Source organism: Thunnus albacares, chromosome 8 (assembly GCF_914725855.1).
Source record: "Thunnus albacares chromosome 8, fThuAlb1.1, whole genome shotgun sequence".
NCBI lineage: Eukaryota > Metazoa > Chordata > Actinopteri > Scombriformes > Scombridae > Thunnus > Thunnus albacares.
In genome coordinates, this window is record NC_058113.1 from 191,944 (window position 1) to 208,154 (window position 16,211).

Below are 16,211 nucleotides of genomic sequence, written 5' to 3' on the forward strand. Positions count from 1 at the left end.
TCCACATAGGTTATTGTTGTGGATATTTTGAGTGGAGAAAAGCGCACACAAGCCTTTGATGTCTTAAAGCTGAAAATGTTTATTGAAGTACTTGGCCAAGGAGAACTGAAATAGCGAACATTGAAGTCATCTGCAACTCTGATGCTGTCTCTTTCCGTTCTCCCCCCTGAAGGTCTGACCGTTAGTCTTTAACCCAAGCAGATCAAACTACAATATGAAAAATTAGTCTAATTGGTTCACTAGTTTCTAAACAAGGAATTGCATTTTAGCCGTGTCAGTTCAGGTCATGTTGCATGGAACTTCAGGTCACTGTCAGCACATTCTGGTTTCACATTCCACCTATCTGTGTTGTCTAGGAAAGCCTCCTCCGACCTCGGTAACCATGGCAATGCTGATTTACCCTTTATCAGAGAAGTTTCTGCTCTGCCCAAAACATCACAGATAGCTGGAGTCTCGAGGAGAGGAGAGAATGCCTCCCTCCTGCCTAAGATTTACAGTGTGACCTCAAGGCCCAGGTTTGACCCAATGTAACCCAATTTGTAACCCCTTAGGATGGAAAATTCCATAAGAATCCCCTTTTATTGATCATAAGATCAATACCAATTACCAATTAATCAGTAGATTTACAGACCATCAGAGTGCATCTACATCTTCACTTTCATCAACTATCAATCACAAACATTTCACAATAATCAAGATACAAACACGTCTATGAAAAATATGAGTTGACTAGATCTTAAACAGATTACTATAATTACTAACTCTACTTGATTACTAGATTTACTTTATTTATTCAGATCAACAATTACGCACACCATCAAAGCAAGAATCATCAAAAACCTATGTTGAGATGTTGCCTGCAAATAGAAAATGATATGTTTTTTCAACTTTATTCAGTACAAACAAACATACCTCTATTCTATTCGGCTCTGTTTAATTTTCACTCAGAACCTTTTAGAAGTGTTTTTTTTACAGGTTTGAAGTTTCCTCCTCCTCATCTTCCTCATCCAGGTCAAGACACTGAATCCACTCCTGGAAGCCTGCAAAATCATAATACCTCGTAATACTGTAGCAGTACTTATTCCAATCAGTTCTTATCGGAACTGGTCCACTGTCGCTTTTTCTGTAGTGCCTCAGGTCAATGTTGAAAGGTCAAAGTCCATTCAAGTCAATTTAATTTGTATCAGCTTTTTGGCTTGTGACCTCTAACTGGTTCCTTCTTAGACTGGCATTTTTCAAATTTTTCAAAATTATGTTTATTTTTCAAATAAACATAATTTTTCTAACTTACAAAAAACACTTTTTTATTCTTAATTCTAAAGGGTTACAAGATGATAAATCAACTCCAAGGTTGGAAACCACTGTTTTATATAATCCAAAATCGCTAATTTACCTCAGAGGGCTTTACAATCTGTACATCAGGCACCCTCTACCCCAAGACTCCAGAATGCAATAATAACATAATATAAAAATCACTTGATGTCAGTAAATGCAGGTCATGTACACTTATAGCAGTCTAATAAAACCCTCTCCAGTGTTAGCCACAGTAGAAACAGGTGAAGAAAGAACGCAACAGAAACAGCTTGTAGGTATAAGAGGGCTTTATTTGAAGCGAGAGTCACGTCAGACGCACTAGAAATCTGTTTTCCAGTAATAATGTATGAATGTAGGCTACTTTGAAATAATATAACTCTGGGGAACATGAGGCCTCAAATTTTGGTGAAGCAGAGAAACTGGTGTCTGCACAATCTAGAGCAGCTTAGCTTGGCCATGACACATTCTGCCACCGCACGCTAACACAAGCCATCATACAATGGAGTCTCATCGGACGCCACAAGTGGGCTTATAAAATGCATATGCTCAGCCCTCTTGTGTTCATGTCTGTAAGCTGTGATTTGTCACACTGTTGGTCCATGAGTGATAATGACTGCTTTCTGCAAATACATTTTAAAATAAAATTCAAATTCTAAACTAAATAAATCTTATTTATACTTATCTAAATTAATTAATGTGAATTGATTCCCAATGTCACACACAATTGGATGCCCTGATGAGGCCAACAAACAAAATATTTTAGCTGTAGGACACTGAATTTCTTCCTCAAAAATATACATTCATACAACTGCAGAGCAACAACATTCACTTGGTGTGGTCATGTTCCAGTGTTGACTCCAGCTCCCAACAACTCCTCCACAGCTGTCCGCCCACTAAAGATGACATCGTTCACTGACACGCCATCATACGAGGAGCCAATCAGAGACAGCAAGAGATGATTTTTCTTTATGAAGCTACGCATGGACTCTGGAAAGGCAGACACACCTTAAAATTATATTTCACTACAACATTTGATCATTTTAAAGGCATAAGACAATTATGGACACAATTATAACTATAACTTATAAGTTTTTAAGTATAGTTGATACTCACCTACTCTTCGAAAGTGTCCTTGATAATATTGAGGTATACAGTCCTGACAAGAGAAAAATATCACTATTCATTCAATTCATCACTATTACAAAATACCAACAATATAGCCAAGATACAGTATCAGTTTGTGGCCATGGGACAGAAGTCATTGTTATGTTGTATATGTGTATAGTTGGCAAATACATTAAGTTACAACTTCAACATAACATTTATTAACACAGACATAGTTCTGTCATACCCTCTGTAGAGAAACCCGAGTCCAGCTGGGTACTGTGGTGACTCCTAGGTGGCAGTGCACTGCCTCAGTGGCTCTTGCTAAAAGACGCTCCTCTGAGACGGCTTCTGGGACACCAAACACTTCCTGGAACCAGGCCCCACCCATCATCACCTAGGAGACATGGTCATGACCTTAAATCAGAGGCGCAGGCAGTACCTGAGCCTGATGACTCGAAAGACACAAGATTCTTCAAAAGCATACATACTGCATACTTTCAGTGCTTTACAATGAAGCAGCAGCAGTTTGCTTTTAAGCTGCAATAATCAATATTTTTATACAAATAATGGATCACATGATTACATGTAATGTGAAAGGAGTCACTCAGAGAACACAGCCTTTGACACAAGACCGGCACAAAATTCTCTCTCTCATCAACCTAGTTTCCAGCAGCAGCAGGCAGCTGTTTCTTGTGAAAAAGTACCTGTTCAGCACCATGCGAATTAAGAGACTAGTTAGTGAACATAGTCAGAGGTCTGTGTCCATTCAACATTTTTAAACACACAATATGTAATTTCAGCCGCTAGGGGTCTCTCAATCAAAACAATAACAAAAGACAGAGTGTGATGACATTGCCAAGTAGCGTGGGATCATGGAAGTTGTTGTCTTCATTGTTAAACAACCAGCTTCTCTGGGATAAGATTACTCCAGTGTTCATCGTTCAGGATGTTTTTACCGGGAGCCGAATTACCCACAGAGGTCTCCTCTTAAAACAAATGTACACGCAGATTAAAATTGGTAAAAAAAATACTAATTAAAGCATTTTCACCTAAAAAAAAAATCAGTGTTTTTCCAACGATGTTCGGCAAGCTCTGGACGTCCGGTAAGGGCTGTTAGCTGAGCTGCTGCTAACGTTTGCTCTGTTTATTTCTCTTATAACTTAAGATCCAGACGTTCAGCAGGTTTCCACCAGGAGCCCAATTATCTGCAGAGGTCTCCTCCTCTCCAAAAACAAACGTACACACAGATCAAAATCGGTGAAAATACTGAATAAAGCTGTTTCACCTAGAAAAAAACAATATTCCTGTAGGGGCTGTTCGCCGAGCTGCTGCTAATGCTGCCAACATTTTACCAGTTTATTTCTCTGATAACCTAAGATCCAGACGTTCGACAACTAAAATCCTTCATCCGGCTAAAAGATATAGTTAAAAATGACCAAAATTTATCATGAAAATGTGACTTAAAACTGAATAAAAGTCAATTTATAAAAGTGTCTGTCACAACAACCACAACACTGATGTATTATCTTGTACGTGTGTAAGTTACTCTTTGGTAGACACAGTTGTAGCGGACAAACAAAACGCCAGGGCATGCATCTTGTGCACTATACTCTTTGTTAGAGGGGTATGACGCCATTGACAGGCGACCAAATGAAACGCTCCGTTACCTTGATTAAAATTTCATATTTCTCTGGGTTTGAAAATTGTTGGAAACATTTGGGATAATGTAAGTACACAACTCAACAAAATATATAACATAGGTTTAGTTGTTTTTAGACATTTTAATGCAAAATAATTATATATTATAGCTTAAATTGGCCTGAATAATATAATACTTATGTCTGTAGTTTTGATAGTATTGTATGTATGTAAAAAGCATTTTCCCCATAAACCGCCATTGTAAAAGAGACATCTGTAGAACTGTTAACAGGACACCCCAAACTGCAAAGGAGGTCAACTATTTGGGCCCGAGCACTACAGTCTACAGAGGAACCCTTTTGTTTTTGAAGTTCTTCTTCTTCTTCTTCTTCTTCTTCTTCTTCTTCTTCTTCTTCTTCTTCTTCTTCTTCTTCTTCTTCTTCTTCTTCTTCTTCTTCTTCTTCTTCTTCTTCTTCTTCTTCTTCTTCTTCTTCTTCTTCTTCTTCTTCTTCTTCTTCTTCTTCTTCTTCTTCTTCTTCTTCTTCTTCTTCTTCTTCTTCTTCTTCTTCTTCTTCTTCTTCTTCTTCTTCTTCTTCTTCTTCTTCTTCTTCTTCTTCTTCTTCTTCTTCTTCTTCTTCTTCTTCTTCTTCTTCTTCTAGTACGCCATGGCATTTTTGAGGGGCTTAGAATGCTCAAAATCTCACGAAAATTGGCACACATGTCAGAACTGATGAAAATTGCAGTTCTGTAGTGATTGGGCTCAGGCGTTGTCAGTAGGCTCCATAGCACCCCCAAACGCAGGGCTGTTTTCATTTTCATTTTACAAACACATTTGAGGCCTTTAGGATGCATGAAAACTCATGAAACTTTGTACCTATGTTCGTATTAGTAGTACATGAGTAGTACAATTGGGCTTGGGCGTGGCAAATCAGCTCTATAGCGCCCCCTAAATATGTTTGACATTTTTGAGGTGCTAGGTGTAATCGAAAACTCATGAGGCTTTGCACATGCAAAAGTGGTGTAACCTGATATCTGATATGGATCTTGGGCATGGGTGTGGCAAAATGGCTCGAGGGCGCCCCCTAGAAAATTTCAAAGTCAAAGCCCCCACCTTTAAATTTAACATATACGTATGAAATTTGGTAGGCAGATGTAACATCTCCAGACAAGCCTGTTGGAGCCATACCCTAAGTCCAACAGGAAGTGAGCCATTTTGAATCTACTTTGCATTTTTTTCACAAAGCCATTATAATGATATAATATAAGCTATTTTAATGAACTCCTAGAGATTTAACCCAAGCGGCTTTAAATTTGGTAGGTTACATCATCACAACACCTTTGTGATGCTAAATTGTGAAGCTTTTTAATTTTCATGGAACGCCCTGGGTGTGGCATGCTGGACAATTTTGCCCAAAACATGTTTGGGCATTAATCAGGAAGTTGTTGTAACTCCACTTTACATCATCCAATCCGCCCCAAATTTCTCATGCTTGATAAGAGTCCAGGCCTGAACACATCTACATGCCAATATTGAGTCATGGTTATCGCCACCTACTGATAACAGGACATTTACATGAAATTTATATGGTGTGGTCTACACATGATATACAATACACTACATTAATATTTCACCTATTTAGTATTGCCTACATGCAACAACAATTGAGGCCTAAATAACACATAGTTCACCTAACGTATACACATTATCCAATAAGTCATATCCAGCACAACGTACTGCACACCAGAAATAATATTTTATTCTAACAGTTTGCGATAATCCTGAAATTAAGAGCTGTGTAAACAGATCTACAGTAGTGATACGACAGCTGTTGTTCCCTCCGATGGGTACGAGGTGTGAGGGCCCGTTCACCACTGCTTGCAGCTTGAATTACTCTTTGTATTATGAATTTTTAATCGATGAAGGTTTTATATTTGTAAAAAAAAAGAGTCTAAAAAAGAGATTGATGTCTGTCTGTACAGTCTATGGGCCAAGTGAGAACACGTGTCACACAATGGCAGCCAGAGAGGAAATTTAAATATTGAGTCATAGTCATAGCACCACCTACTGGCAACAGGAGGTTACAGGTGCTGTATTTTTATGACCTGTGCTTAGGATGAACAGATCCACCTCAAATTTGGTCAGAAAAGCCTGAAGACCTTCATGATGCTATATTGTAAAGCTTGTGAGTTTTCATTGAACGCTGTTGCTGTGGCAATGCGGTGAATTTTTATGTTTCAACATGAAAAAATAAACTGTTGTAAGTCGACTCCAAAACATCAGATCTTTCCCAAATTTCACACACTTGATAAGAGTCCTGGTCTGAAGACATGTACAGGCCCATATTGAATCATAGTCATAGCGCCACCTAATGGCAACAAGTCGCCATAAGCCCCATTCTTTTACTAACTACTCCTAGCAGCTTAACTAGATCCACCTAAAATATGGCCATCTAAGTTTTAAGACCTTGATGATGCTAAATAGTGAAGCTGTTGAATTTACATGAAAAGCCATCGCCATGGTGATACACTATTCACCATGAAACAGGAAGCTGTTTTTGAGGGGCTAGGGATGCTTGAAAACTCACGAAACTTGGTAAACATGTCAGAAGTGACGAAACTTGATATCTGATATGGAACTTGGGATTGGGTGTGGCAAAATGACTAGAGGGTGCCCCCTAGAAGATTTACAAAGACAAAGCAGGCACCTTTTAATTTGATGTACATGAATGAAATTTGGTAGGCACATGTATCATGACCAGACGCACAAAAAAGCCTCTTGGAGCCGTACCCTAAGTCGAAAACTAAGTCAGCCATTTACTTGAATTAATTAATTGAATTTACTTTTCGCGCAGTTTTTTGACATTTGCAACGTTTGCAGCGGCTTCTCCTAGTTTCACCTCTGCAGTGTCTTTGTCCATGTCTACGTTTGTCTGTGTCATTGCGTGAAATGCAAGGGAAATATGTCTATGATCGTCAGTTTGTTTTGGATATTTGTAACAAAGACTTTTGCTATGAGAAATACTGTCTGAGAGAGCTAAATGAGTTGAATGCGCTTGGTCTGCTACTTCCAGTGGACCCAAAGGAGACCATGGCCTTGCCTGGAGCTGCATCAGAGAGGAAACATTGAAAGCAGTGCAACAGGATGCGGAAGTGGGGCAAGCGCAGAGGAGTGCAAGCTAGGCTAACTGTTAACCCACACAAACAGGCATTTCCAACAATCATGTTGCCTGGACATTCTCTGGACAGCAAAATGGATTATATAACTGGTCACTCATTGACATACAAGAGCTGTCTACATCGAACTGAGACATGTACTTTTCTCTCTACATGCACTTTAATGCATTGTGCTGCTAACTGCTCGTTCTTTTTTATTTTTTCCTCTTGGGATTGATATGTTTTTATCATTCTTTAAGGGGAATTTTTAGATATACAGTATATCTTTATCCTTTCTGTTGTTGTTGCACTGCTGTGGGCTGGGAGGAACAGTGTTTCATTTCTTTGTGTATGCAAATACACAAGAAAATGACAAACTAAATCTTGAAGTTCTCCATAAGAATGTGCACAACATATTGAAGCATGGCACCAATAGCCCCACCATGTGGACATTAGAGAAACACAACCATACTACCTATTAACTGCTGTATCTCTTACATGTAATATGGTAACCAAATTCAGCAAAGTTGTAGTCTTTGTAGTTTGTAGCATTTCATATAATTGCACCTGTAGGTGACCCTACAGGATTTTAAAAAATTAGTGCTGGAGCAGCAGCTTACAGCGGCTGTAGTAGTAGCAGCAGCAGCAGCTAACAGTTAACAGCTCTCAAACGCAATTTCTTCAGAAATTGCACAATTTTCTGGTTATTTATTATTATTCTTCTGTACCTTTTTCGGTTTCTAACCACTGCATACTCTGAGTAACAGAAACCATTCTAACATCAAAAATGTTCAGCTCCTTTAAGGACAATACTGCTCTTACCATTCTTTGTAGCATATTCCAGTGATTTTATATCATTTTTAAAATATTAAAATTTATAATGGAAAGTCTATGGGAGGAATGCTTGAATGTTCATATTAGAAAAAACTAAATGTGCTAAAGTACCGATACTTCATGGACAGGTTTCCCATGTGGAAATGCTTAACATATTAAAACATAGGACCAATAGTGCCACCATGTGGTCAGTCATGACATGTTTTATGTTTTGGCTAATAACTTATGAACTGTGAGGCCTTTCAAAACAAGATTTGCACAGTTTGTTCCTTGGATGATGCTAAGTAGACTGATAGAGGCCACACCCATTGCCTTAAAAAAATCCACCATTTTGGATTTTTTGCTTCTGTTGGCACATATTTCATCTAATCTTCACATTTCGTCATGTAGTTCTCCAAATCTCCAGCTGTCTGTTCCTGCAGTTATTAGTTGGTAAAATCTATTTTCAAAATGTTAAATCGAAGTGTAACCGGAGCTCCACCATTACTGAACCTGTCTGCTGTGGAGCAGAGTTGCAGTCTGCTGCTGCTCTGTGCAATACCTCTGAAAGTTTGTTCTGAGAATCAAAATAAAAGCCCAGAACTTTCACCCCTGCCTCAGTTGAATCCCTGAGCAAACAAGTGAAAAGAAGAAGAAAGGTGACATGACTCACGACTGAGTTACAGAACAATATCGTTGGCCTCCTGTTAGCCAAAATCAACTAATGGGCTGATAATTTGGAGTGCATGATCAACCACAACACTGTGAGTATCATTCCTTTTAAAAAGTCTGTTGACTGTGTCTGCAGAAGTTGAGAGTCTGAAATCTGACATTAAGGCCTCATGATATTCCCAAGGATAAAAAAGACAACATCAAATCCAAGGTTGCCAACATTTGCTGTGTCACTGCTGGTCATACAGTATCTCTGTAAAGATAAGAGAGAATATTGACATTGTTCATCCTGTGAGCCGATATAACAAAAAGCTGAGGGAAACGAGAACAACCATCATCTGTTTCACCCATAGATTGACACAAGATTTACTGACGATCTAACGGCTGCTGATAAGGAACTGCGGGAGAAGCTATGGCTGATGGTAGAAGCTGCCAGGAAAGAAGGGAAAAAGGCACACTTCACAGGAGTTCGGATCATAATGGATGGGAAGGAAATACATTCAGCCATGACAACAGTAGAGGTGTCCATGCAAGATGATGTGTTGCAACTCAAGACCGCTTTGAATGACACCTCACTTCAGATCTGTGTTACACGGTCCAGAAGTTGAATGTAGGAACTGTTAACCTTTCAACCTCCAGTGCCTCCAAGCATATGTTTACATCGCTGACTAAGCGAGATCTTCTCATAAGGGATGGAGACTATTTGATGTGGTTACATCACACTTTGTTACTTACTGTTACACTGACTTTATCTGTTGTTTCTCTAAAGGCCAGGGGTTTGAAACATAACTTAAAGCAGAAAGCTTTGTTCTTATTTGCTACACTCAATTGTAAATTACACAGCGTTTTGGAAAGATCAATGGGGCAATGACATTTGGTTTTCATGGTTTACATGGTTCAGAAAAAGCAACAAGAGTTGATATATTGAAGAACACCTTTAATGGGGACATTTTGCATTAATAAAGTGGCCCTAATGGTCATTATGTTTTATTAGTTCTTAATAGCAATAACACATATTAATAACTTCTTACCAAATTATATTAATGCAATTTTTAAAAAAATGACTTACTGGATCATTTAGAGCATTCCTTTTTAAGCTGGCTGTCCAAATATCCAAATGTACTAATTTTGCGAAGAAGTGACTTCAGTATAGCTCTAGATGGTTTGTTAGATAGATGACCTTCTCGCCCAAATATTTCTTTAGCTTTCAGTTGAATACTTTTTATGGAGAAATTCTATTTGGTGGATATATGGAGAAAAAAAAAACATACTTACTGTTAGGCTTCCACCATGGGGTCAGACAAAGAAAGGCCTACATGTAAACTCTGAGCCTGGCCATGAGGCCGCCTCCTTCATTTGTTCCCCTGAAACAAAGGGACAGCACCAAAATGCTGCTCACAGACTCCATTTCTGTGCATTTCCATGCATTGCAATTTCGCACCTAAGTGCGAACTCAGCAGGAAATGGCAGGCTCTCATCTCTGATTGGCAGAGATGCATCAACATCACAGGGAGTCATGGCAACACAGCCGTGACATCACTCCCCCTTTAAAACACGGGTCGGAAACAAGTCTTGTCCTCTTTTAGCATATTTGTGCTCAGGAGAAGGCTTGCTTTTTCGGTCAGCCAGATTACCATCAAAGAGGAATTGTACACGTGTGCTTATCTCCCCTTTTCTTTTGGAGCTTCTCCCATTGCTGGACGAGATGAGACTTCGACCCGTGTTCTTACGAACACCACTACTGGATCCGCGAGAGACTGCTGTTGCAACCCAGCACTCTCACTGTTACTTGCAGAAGGAAGAAAGGATTTTCTTCACGGAGAGGTGGATAACTTCTACGCCCCTGCTGCCTGTTTAGTTTGTGTTCACCACGCTAGGCTGTTTGCGTTATCCCATTCGGCATTTCTGTGTTTGTGCCACCAAGAGTGAAAAGTAAGTTGCTTTGTCAGTTCACAACCAGATAACGTGCGTACAGACCATCATCCATACGCGCGCTCTCTGTAGATAAAGCAACCACTGCTCTCCTCTCACGGTCGCGGGACCGAGAGTCGGTCTCCCTCTTCTCTTTCCCTCTCTTTTACTAACACACACACACACACACATACACATACACATACACATACACACATACACACACATACATACATACATACGTACATACACACATACACACCCTTCACCTGGAAGCCACGCCATCTTGAATCACTTGCATCATCACCTGGCTCGGTCACAATTGTTGACTTTGTTAATCCTTGTGGAGATTAATAAATATTGTTTATAGCTTTAAAGAGAAACCTTTTTGTCATTATTGTGCATATTTTATTGTGATAAGTGGCTGATTGAGAGTCAGAGCACGGACTTTCACCTTCACTGTTCACTTGGTGGTGCTGATACCCCAGGTATTAGCTCCCCTAATTGAACAATTTGTTTATGAGACTACTTTTACAGTCTGGTTATTGGTCCTGGTTTCCGGGTGGTGCCCTGCATTATTAATTCAGTTTAATAATTTCTGATTTCATAATTATCTCTGATAATAATGAATTGTAACTAATAACCAAACACACTCCTTTCAAACCCAGTGTTACTAAAATACACACATGGGGTAATAAAACTGTCTCACAAAGACTTCTGGTTGATAGCTTAATTCAAGGTTTAATAACATTCCAAATCTAATTTCAAAGCTTAGGAAAGATCCTCTTTGTATTGATGATTGGAAACCTATTTGTCTTCTCAATAGTGATTATAAGGCTTTTGCAATGATCTTTGCTAAGAGATTAAAGATTGTTTTAGACTGTATCATCATGATGAATCTCAATCTGGTTTTATGAGGCACAGACATACAGTATATCTAATTATATAAGGCTTGTAATAGATTTAATTGATTATATTGATGTGTGTATTGATGAAAGCTGTATTTTGTTTTTGGATATCTGCCTCAACAAAGTCGAACACCATTTTATATTTCATGCCTTACAGGAATTCGGTTTAGGCCTTTGTTCTTGTAATTCCATCAAGACCATGTATGCAAACTGCTCAATTAATCTACAAGCAAGTTCTACTAGATTTTACTCGAAACGTTGCGTCAGACAGGGCTACTCATTCTCCCCGTACATTTTTTAAACTTTGCCCTCAATTATTTTGTTATTTTGTAAAATTCAGTCCATTAAAGGGTATCTCTATTGTTGATTGTGAGATTGTGAGTCAGCTGACTGTTGATACCACTTATTTTTAAAAGATGCTTCACAAGTTTCAGAGGCAATTGATACCATTAAGACTTACTCTCTCTCTGTTTGATCATTAACAAGTGTGAGCTGCTTGCCCTTAAGCTGAGGGTGGACTCTACCATACTACTGAGGATTTAGAAGCTTATGCCTTACATTACATTTACACTGGGTGGAAATTGTCTGTCCATCCTAAAATATGACGGTTTGTAGTTGAACAACTGTTCTTAAAACATGCAGGGCTGTGTAGAAGAGAGAGAGTATACGCACATGATCCATGTGAAGGAGTGAGAGGGCATGAGAGAGAGTGCACAAGAGAGACAGAGTGAGACAGAGAATGAGAGAGAGAAAGAGTATGTGTGTCTGTGAGTATGTGTGTACCGTCACTCTAGTAGTCTGTCCATTAGGTCTGTCGTGCTGAGGAAAGGAAACAGAGTCATAGACCACACCTAGTAAACCCCGATCCTCAGATGATGGAACCAGGTGACCAAAACCCTGACAACACACATACACACACCATTACATTATTTTTGTCACTTTATTAGTAATGCACAACAACTGACACTAGAAATATGATGACCAATATCAGAGCCACAGTATAATGTGGCTACAGCGGGTCGTCCACTAATTGGAAGATCGGCGGCTCAATTCCCTGCTCCTCCAGTCTGTATGTTGCAGTGTCCTTGGGCAAGATACTAAACCCCAAAATCGCTCCTGATGGCTGTGCCATCAGTGTATGAATGTGTGTGAATGGTTAGCTTCCTCTGATGGGCAGGTTGGGACCTTGCATGGTAGCCCCACTCATTCAGCATATGAATGTGTGTGAATGGGTGAATGTGACATGTAGTGTAAAAGCGCTTTGAGTGGTTGGAAGACAAGAAAGGCACTATTCAAGTACAGTCCATTTACCATTTAATTGTTTGCCGTGATGTTGGCTCTAAGAGGAGTCACTGGTTCATCAGAATCCAAAGGATGTTTCTACTGGAGAGTGTATGCTTTGTATTGCTTCACAGAGTTTGTTTATGCGACATCTTTATGTGGATGTGTGCATATCAGGTATTACTCATGTTGTGGGGACATTAATCTGTTTACAATCATATTGTGGGGACTCGCGTCCCTTGGTTGGGTTTGGTTAGGGTAAGTCTCGGGGGCAATGAATGTTACTCGATGTAATGTCCTCTGAAATGATTAAAACACAACTCTCTCTTTCTCTCTGTATGTGTATGTGTATGTGTATGTGGGTGTGTTGTGTGTCCCTCTGTAGCTCTCACCATTACAGGCAGGATGGAACCTTCATACTCCAGATTTACCACAGCAACTGTTACTGTGGAGATGTCCTGCAGCTGCTGGATGAGAGGCTGACAGGAGGAGGGCAGGGCTGAGGAGAGGGCTGAGGGGGAGCAAAGAGAGAAATTACTTCATATAGGGCTTAGTGTAATGGCAAGAAAATCATTTTTTTCTTTTTGTTAACATTTCCCATAGATTCCATTTTGTTAGAATGAGTTCTCAAAACATTTGGTTTTTCAGAAATCTAATAAAGACATTTACATCACATTATTATTTAGATGTTAGGTAAAAATACTGAGATAACATTTTAATTGTATATCTTGTTATCCACCACTTGCCTTTAGCAGGTAGTGCAGAGATGATGTGGTCAGCTGATAGGACTCCATCCTCCAAATGGATCTACACACACACACACACGTATTATGGAAGCAGTCAAATAAGATGAGAATATGAGAATAGAGCAGGCCAGAATGTGTTGTTTACCATGGTCATCATCTTAGTTTAGTGTGTTATCATGCCCACATCTGCTAATTAGCAGTAAACACAGTTATTACAGTTCCTCCAGAGTATATGTGGAGCTAATTCACTTGTCACAATCACAAGTTGTGATTTGTCCTTGATTGTTTGCTGAACATCTTAAGTATTGCGAGCCTGTCAGAGGGCAGACATCGAAGCAAGGAGAAGAGAAAGAGGAGGAGGAAGGAGACACAAATGCAAGAATGCTGCCGATAGTGAGGACCTTCTTTTGTTGAGACTGTAATGAACAATGAATAATAACCCTCATTTCTGTAGTATTTTTGTTTTGTTTCTGTCTGCGTTGAGCTATCAGTGCACAGTTTGGAGACAGACAAGAGGACACAGGACAGACCAACAGACCAACATTTCCGTCCCTAGAGCCACAACGCTAGATGGCTAAAAACAATGAGCAAACATCATAGAGCTTCAAAACTTTCTATTAGAAAATGTTACCAAATTTGCTAAATTCCGCAGATGAGGGAATGACACAACAAGAGGCAGCTCAATCTTAACATCACATTCATATTTTCCTGTCATATGGATTATTGAAGTTTATAGTCTCCACTTACCGTCCACCCAGAGGCTGAAGGACTGATTTGTTTAACAGCTGCCTCTCTGTGAAGCTGCACTCTCCCACTCTGTTGCAGGAACTCTATGATAGATTCTGGGAGAGACTCCATTCCCCTGCTCAGGGACCACTGAGCCCACGACTCTTTAATAGATCTCTGACTCAGAGGGCCAGGAGGGACCACAGGAGTGGGACCTACATGTTTTCACACAAACAACTTTAGTCCTATAATAGCATCGATATTACAGACAAAATAAAATAAGCACTCTTAGCACTAATCTCACCGAGACACATATATAGTGGAACCATTCTGTTTTACAGTGAAGTTGCAGTATGTTCCTAGTCAGATGTGCTATATGTTTCCAGTGGTTCAAGGACTGAGGCTTTAGATAATGCACAGAAATACATTACAACTCCATGTAAAACCAATGAAGAGGAAACTAAAATAAAGCCGAATCAAATGAAAAAAAATTTAAAAATCGAATAGAGACAAAGTAAGACAAGGAAAAGTGCAATAATAAATAGCCCCAGGTTTAATTAGGGAAAGTACAGAATTAATCAAAGGCACAGAGGAAAAAAAACATTTGTCATTGAGACAAACGGGCTTCAGTTATTGAACATTCAAGGTCATCATCATCATACTATTTATACAACATATTTTTGCGCTGCACCTGTAAGTGATTTATTACCTTACAGCACCACTTAAAATCTATTTCTAATCTAATCTATTTTATACCTGATCAATCTATCTTTAGTAACAGGCTATGTACCACAGTCCTTTAAAGTAGCTGTAAACCTCTTCTTAAGAAGCCTACTTTTGATTCAGGCATTTTAGCCAATTATAGACCTATATCTAACCTTCCGTTTCTCTCTAAGATCCTTGAGAAAGCAGTCGCTAATCAGTTATGTGTCTTTCTACATAACAATAATTTATTTGAAGATTTTCAGTCAGGATTTAGAGCGCATCATAGCACAGAGACAGCACTGGTGAAAGTCACAAATGACCTCCTTACTGCATTGGACAAAGGATTCGTCTTGATACTTGTCCTGTTAGATCTTAGTGCCGCATTTGACACAATTGACCATCAAATCCTTTTGCAGAGACTGGAACATTTAATTGGCATTAAAGGAACTGCATTAAGCTGGTTTAAGTCCTATTTATCAGACCAATTTCAGTTTGTACATGTCAATGATGAATCCTCCATGAAGGCAAAAGTTAGACACGGAGTTCCACAAGGTTCTGTACTTGGACCAATTCTATTCACCTTGTATATGCTTCCTTTAGGTAATATTATTAGGAAACACTCCATAAATTTTCATTGTTATGCAGATGATACCCAATTATATTTATCAATGAAGCCTGATGAAACCAATCAGTTAAACAAACTCCAAGCATGCCTTAAGGACATAAAGACCTGGATGACATGCAATTTTCCACTTCTAAACACAGATAAAACTGAAGTTATTGTGCTTGGCCCTAAACACCTTAGAAACACATTGTCTAATGATATAGCTACTCTGGATGACATTACCCTGGCCTCCAGCACCACTGTAAGGAATCTGGGAGTTATCTTTGATCAGGATATGTCCTTTAACTCCCACATAAATCAAATCTCAAAGACTGCCTTTTTTCACTTACGTAATATCGCAAAAATCATGCACATCCTGTCCCAAAAAGATGAAGAAAAACTAGTCCACTTTTGTTTACTTCTAGGCTGGATTATTGTAATTCCTTATTATCAGGCTGCCCTAATAAGTCTCTAAAGACTGTCCAGCTGGTCCAGAATGCAGCTGCACGTGTACTGACTAAAACTAGAAAAAGAGATCACATTACTCCCATTTTAGCTTCACTACATTGGCTTCCGGTAAAATTTAGAATAGAATTTAAAATCCTTCTCCTAACTTACAAACCCCTCAATGGT

At 39.1% G+C, this 16,211-nt stretch overlaps 1 protein-coding gene across 2 annotated transcripts in view; it reads right to left on the bottom strand.

Annotated features, from left to right (window-relative positions):
- Positions 1–1,583: 1,583 nt before the first annotated feature.
- Positions 1,584–16,211, bottom strand: part of ppox (protoporphyrinogen oxidase) — a 40,585-nt gene continuing 25,957 nt past the window's right edge. For both annotated transcript variants that reach the window (XM_044359167.1, XM_044359168.1), the window contains 7 exons: positions 14,291–14,484; positions 13,544–13,604; positions 13,190–13,308; positions 12,300–12,413; positions 2,666–2,815; positions 2,428–2,470; positions 1,584–2,301 (listed from right to left, as the gene is read on the bottom strand). In XM_044359167.1, coding sequence (XP_044215102.1) covers positions 2,153–2,301; positions 2,428–2,470; positions 2,666–2,815; positions 12,300–12,413; positions 13,190–13,308; positions 13,544–13,604; positions 14,291–14,484 — 830 coding nt within the window. In that variant the 3' untranslated portion in view covers positions 1,584–2,152. The remainder of the gene's footprint in view (positions 2,302–2,427; positions 2,471–2,665; positions 2,816–12,299; positions 12,414–13,189; positions 13,309–13,543; positions 13,605–14,290; positions 14,485–16,211) is intronic.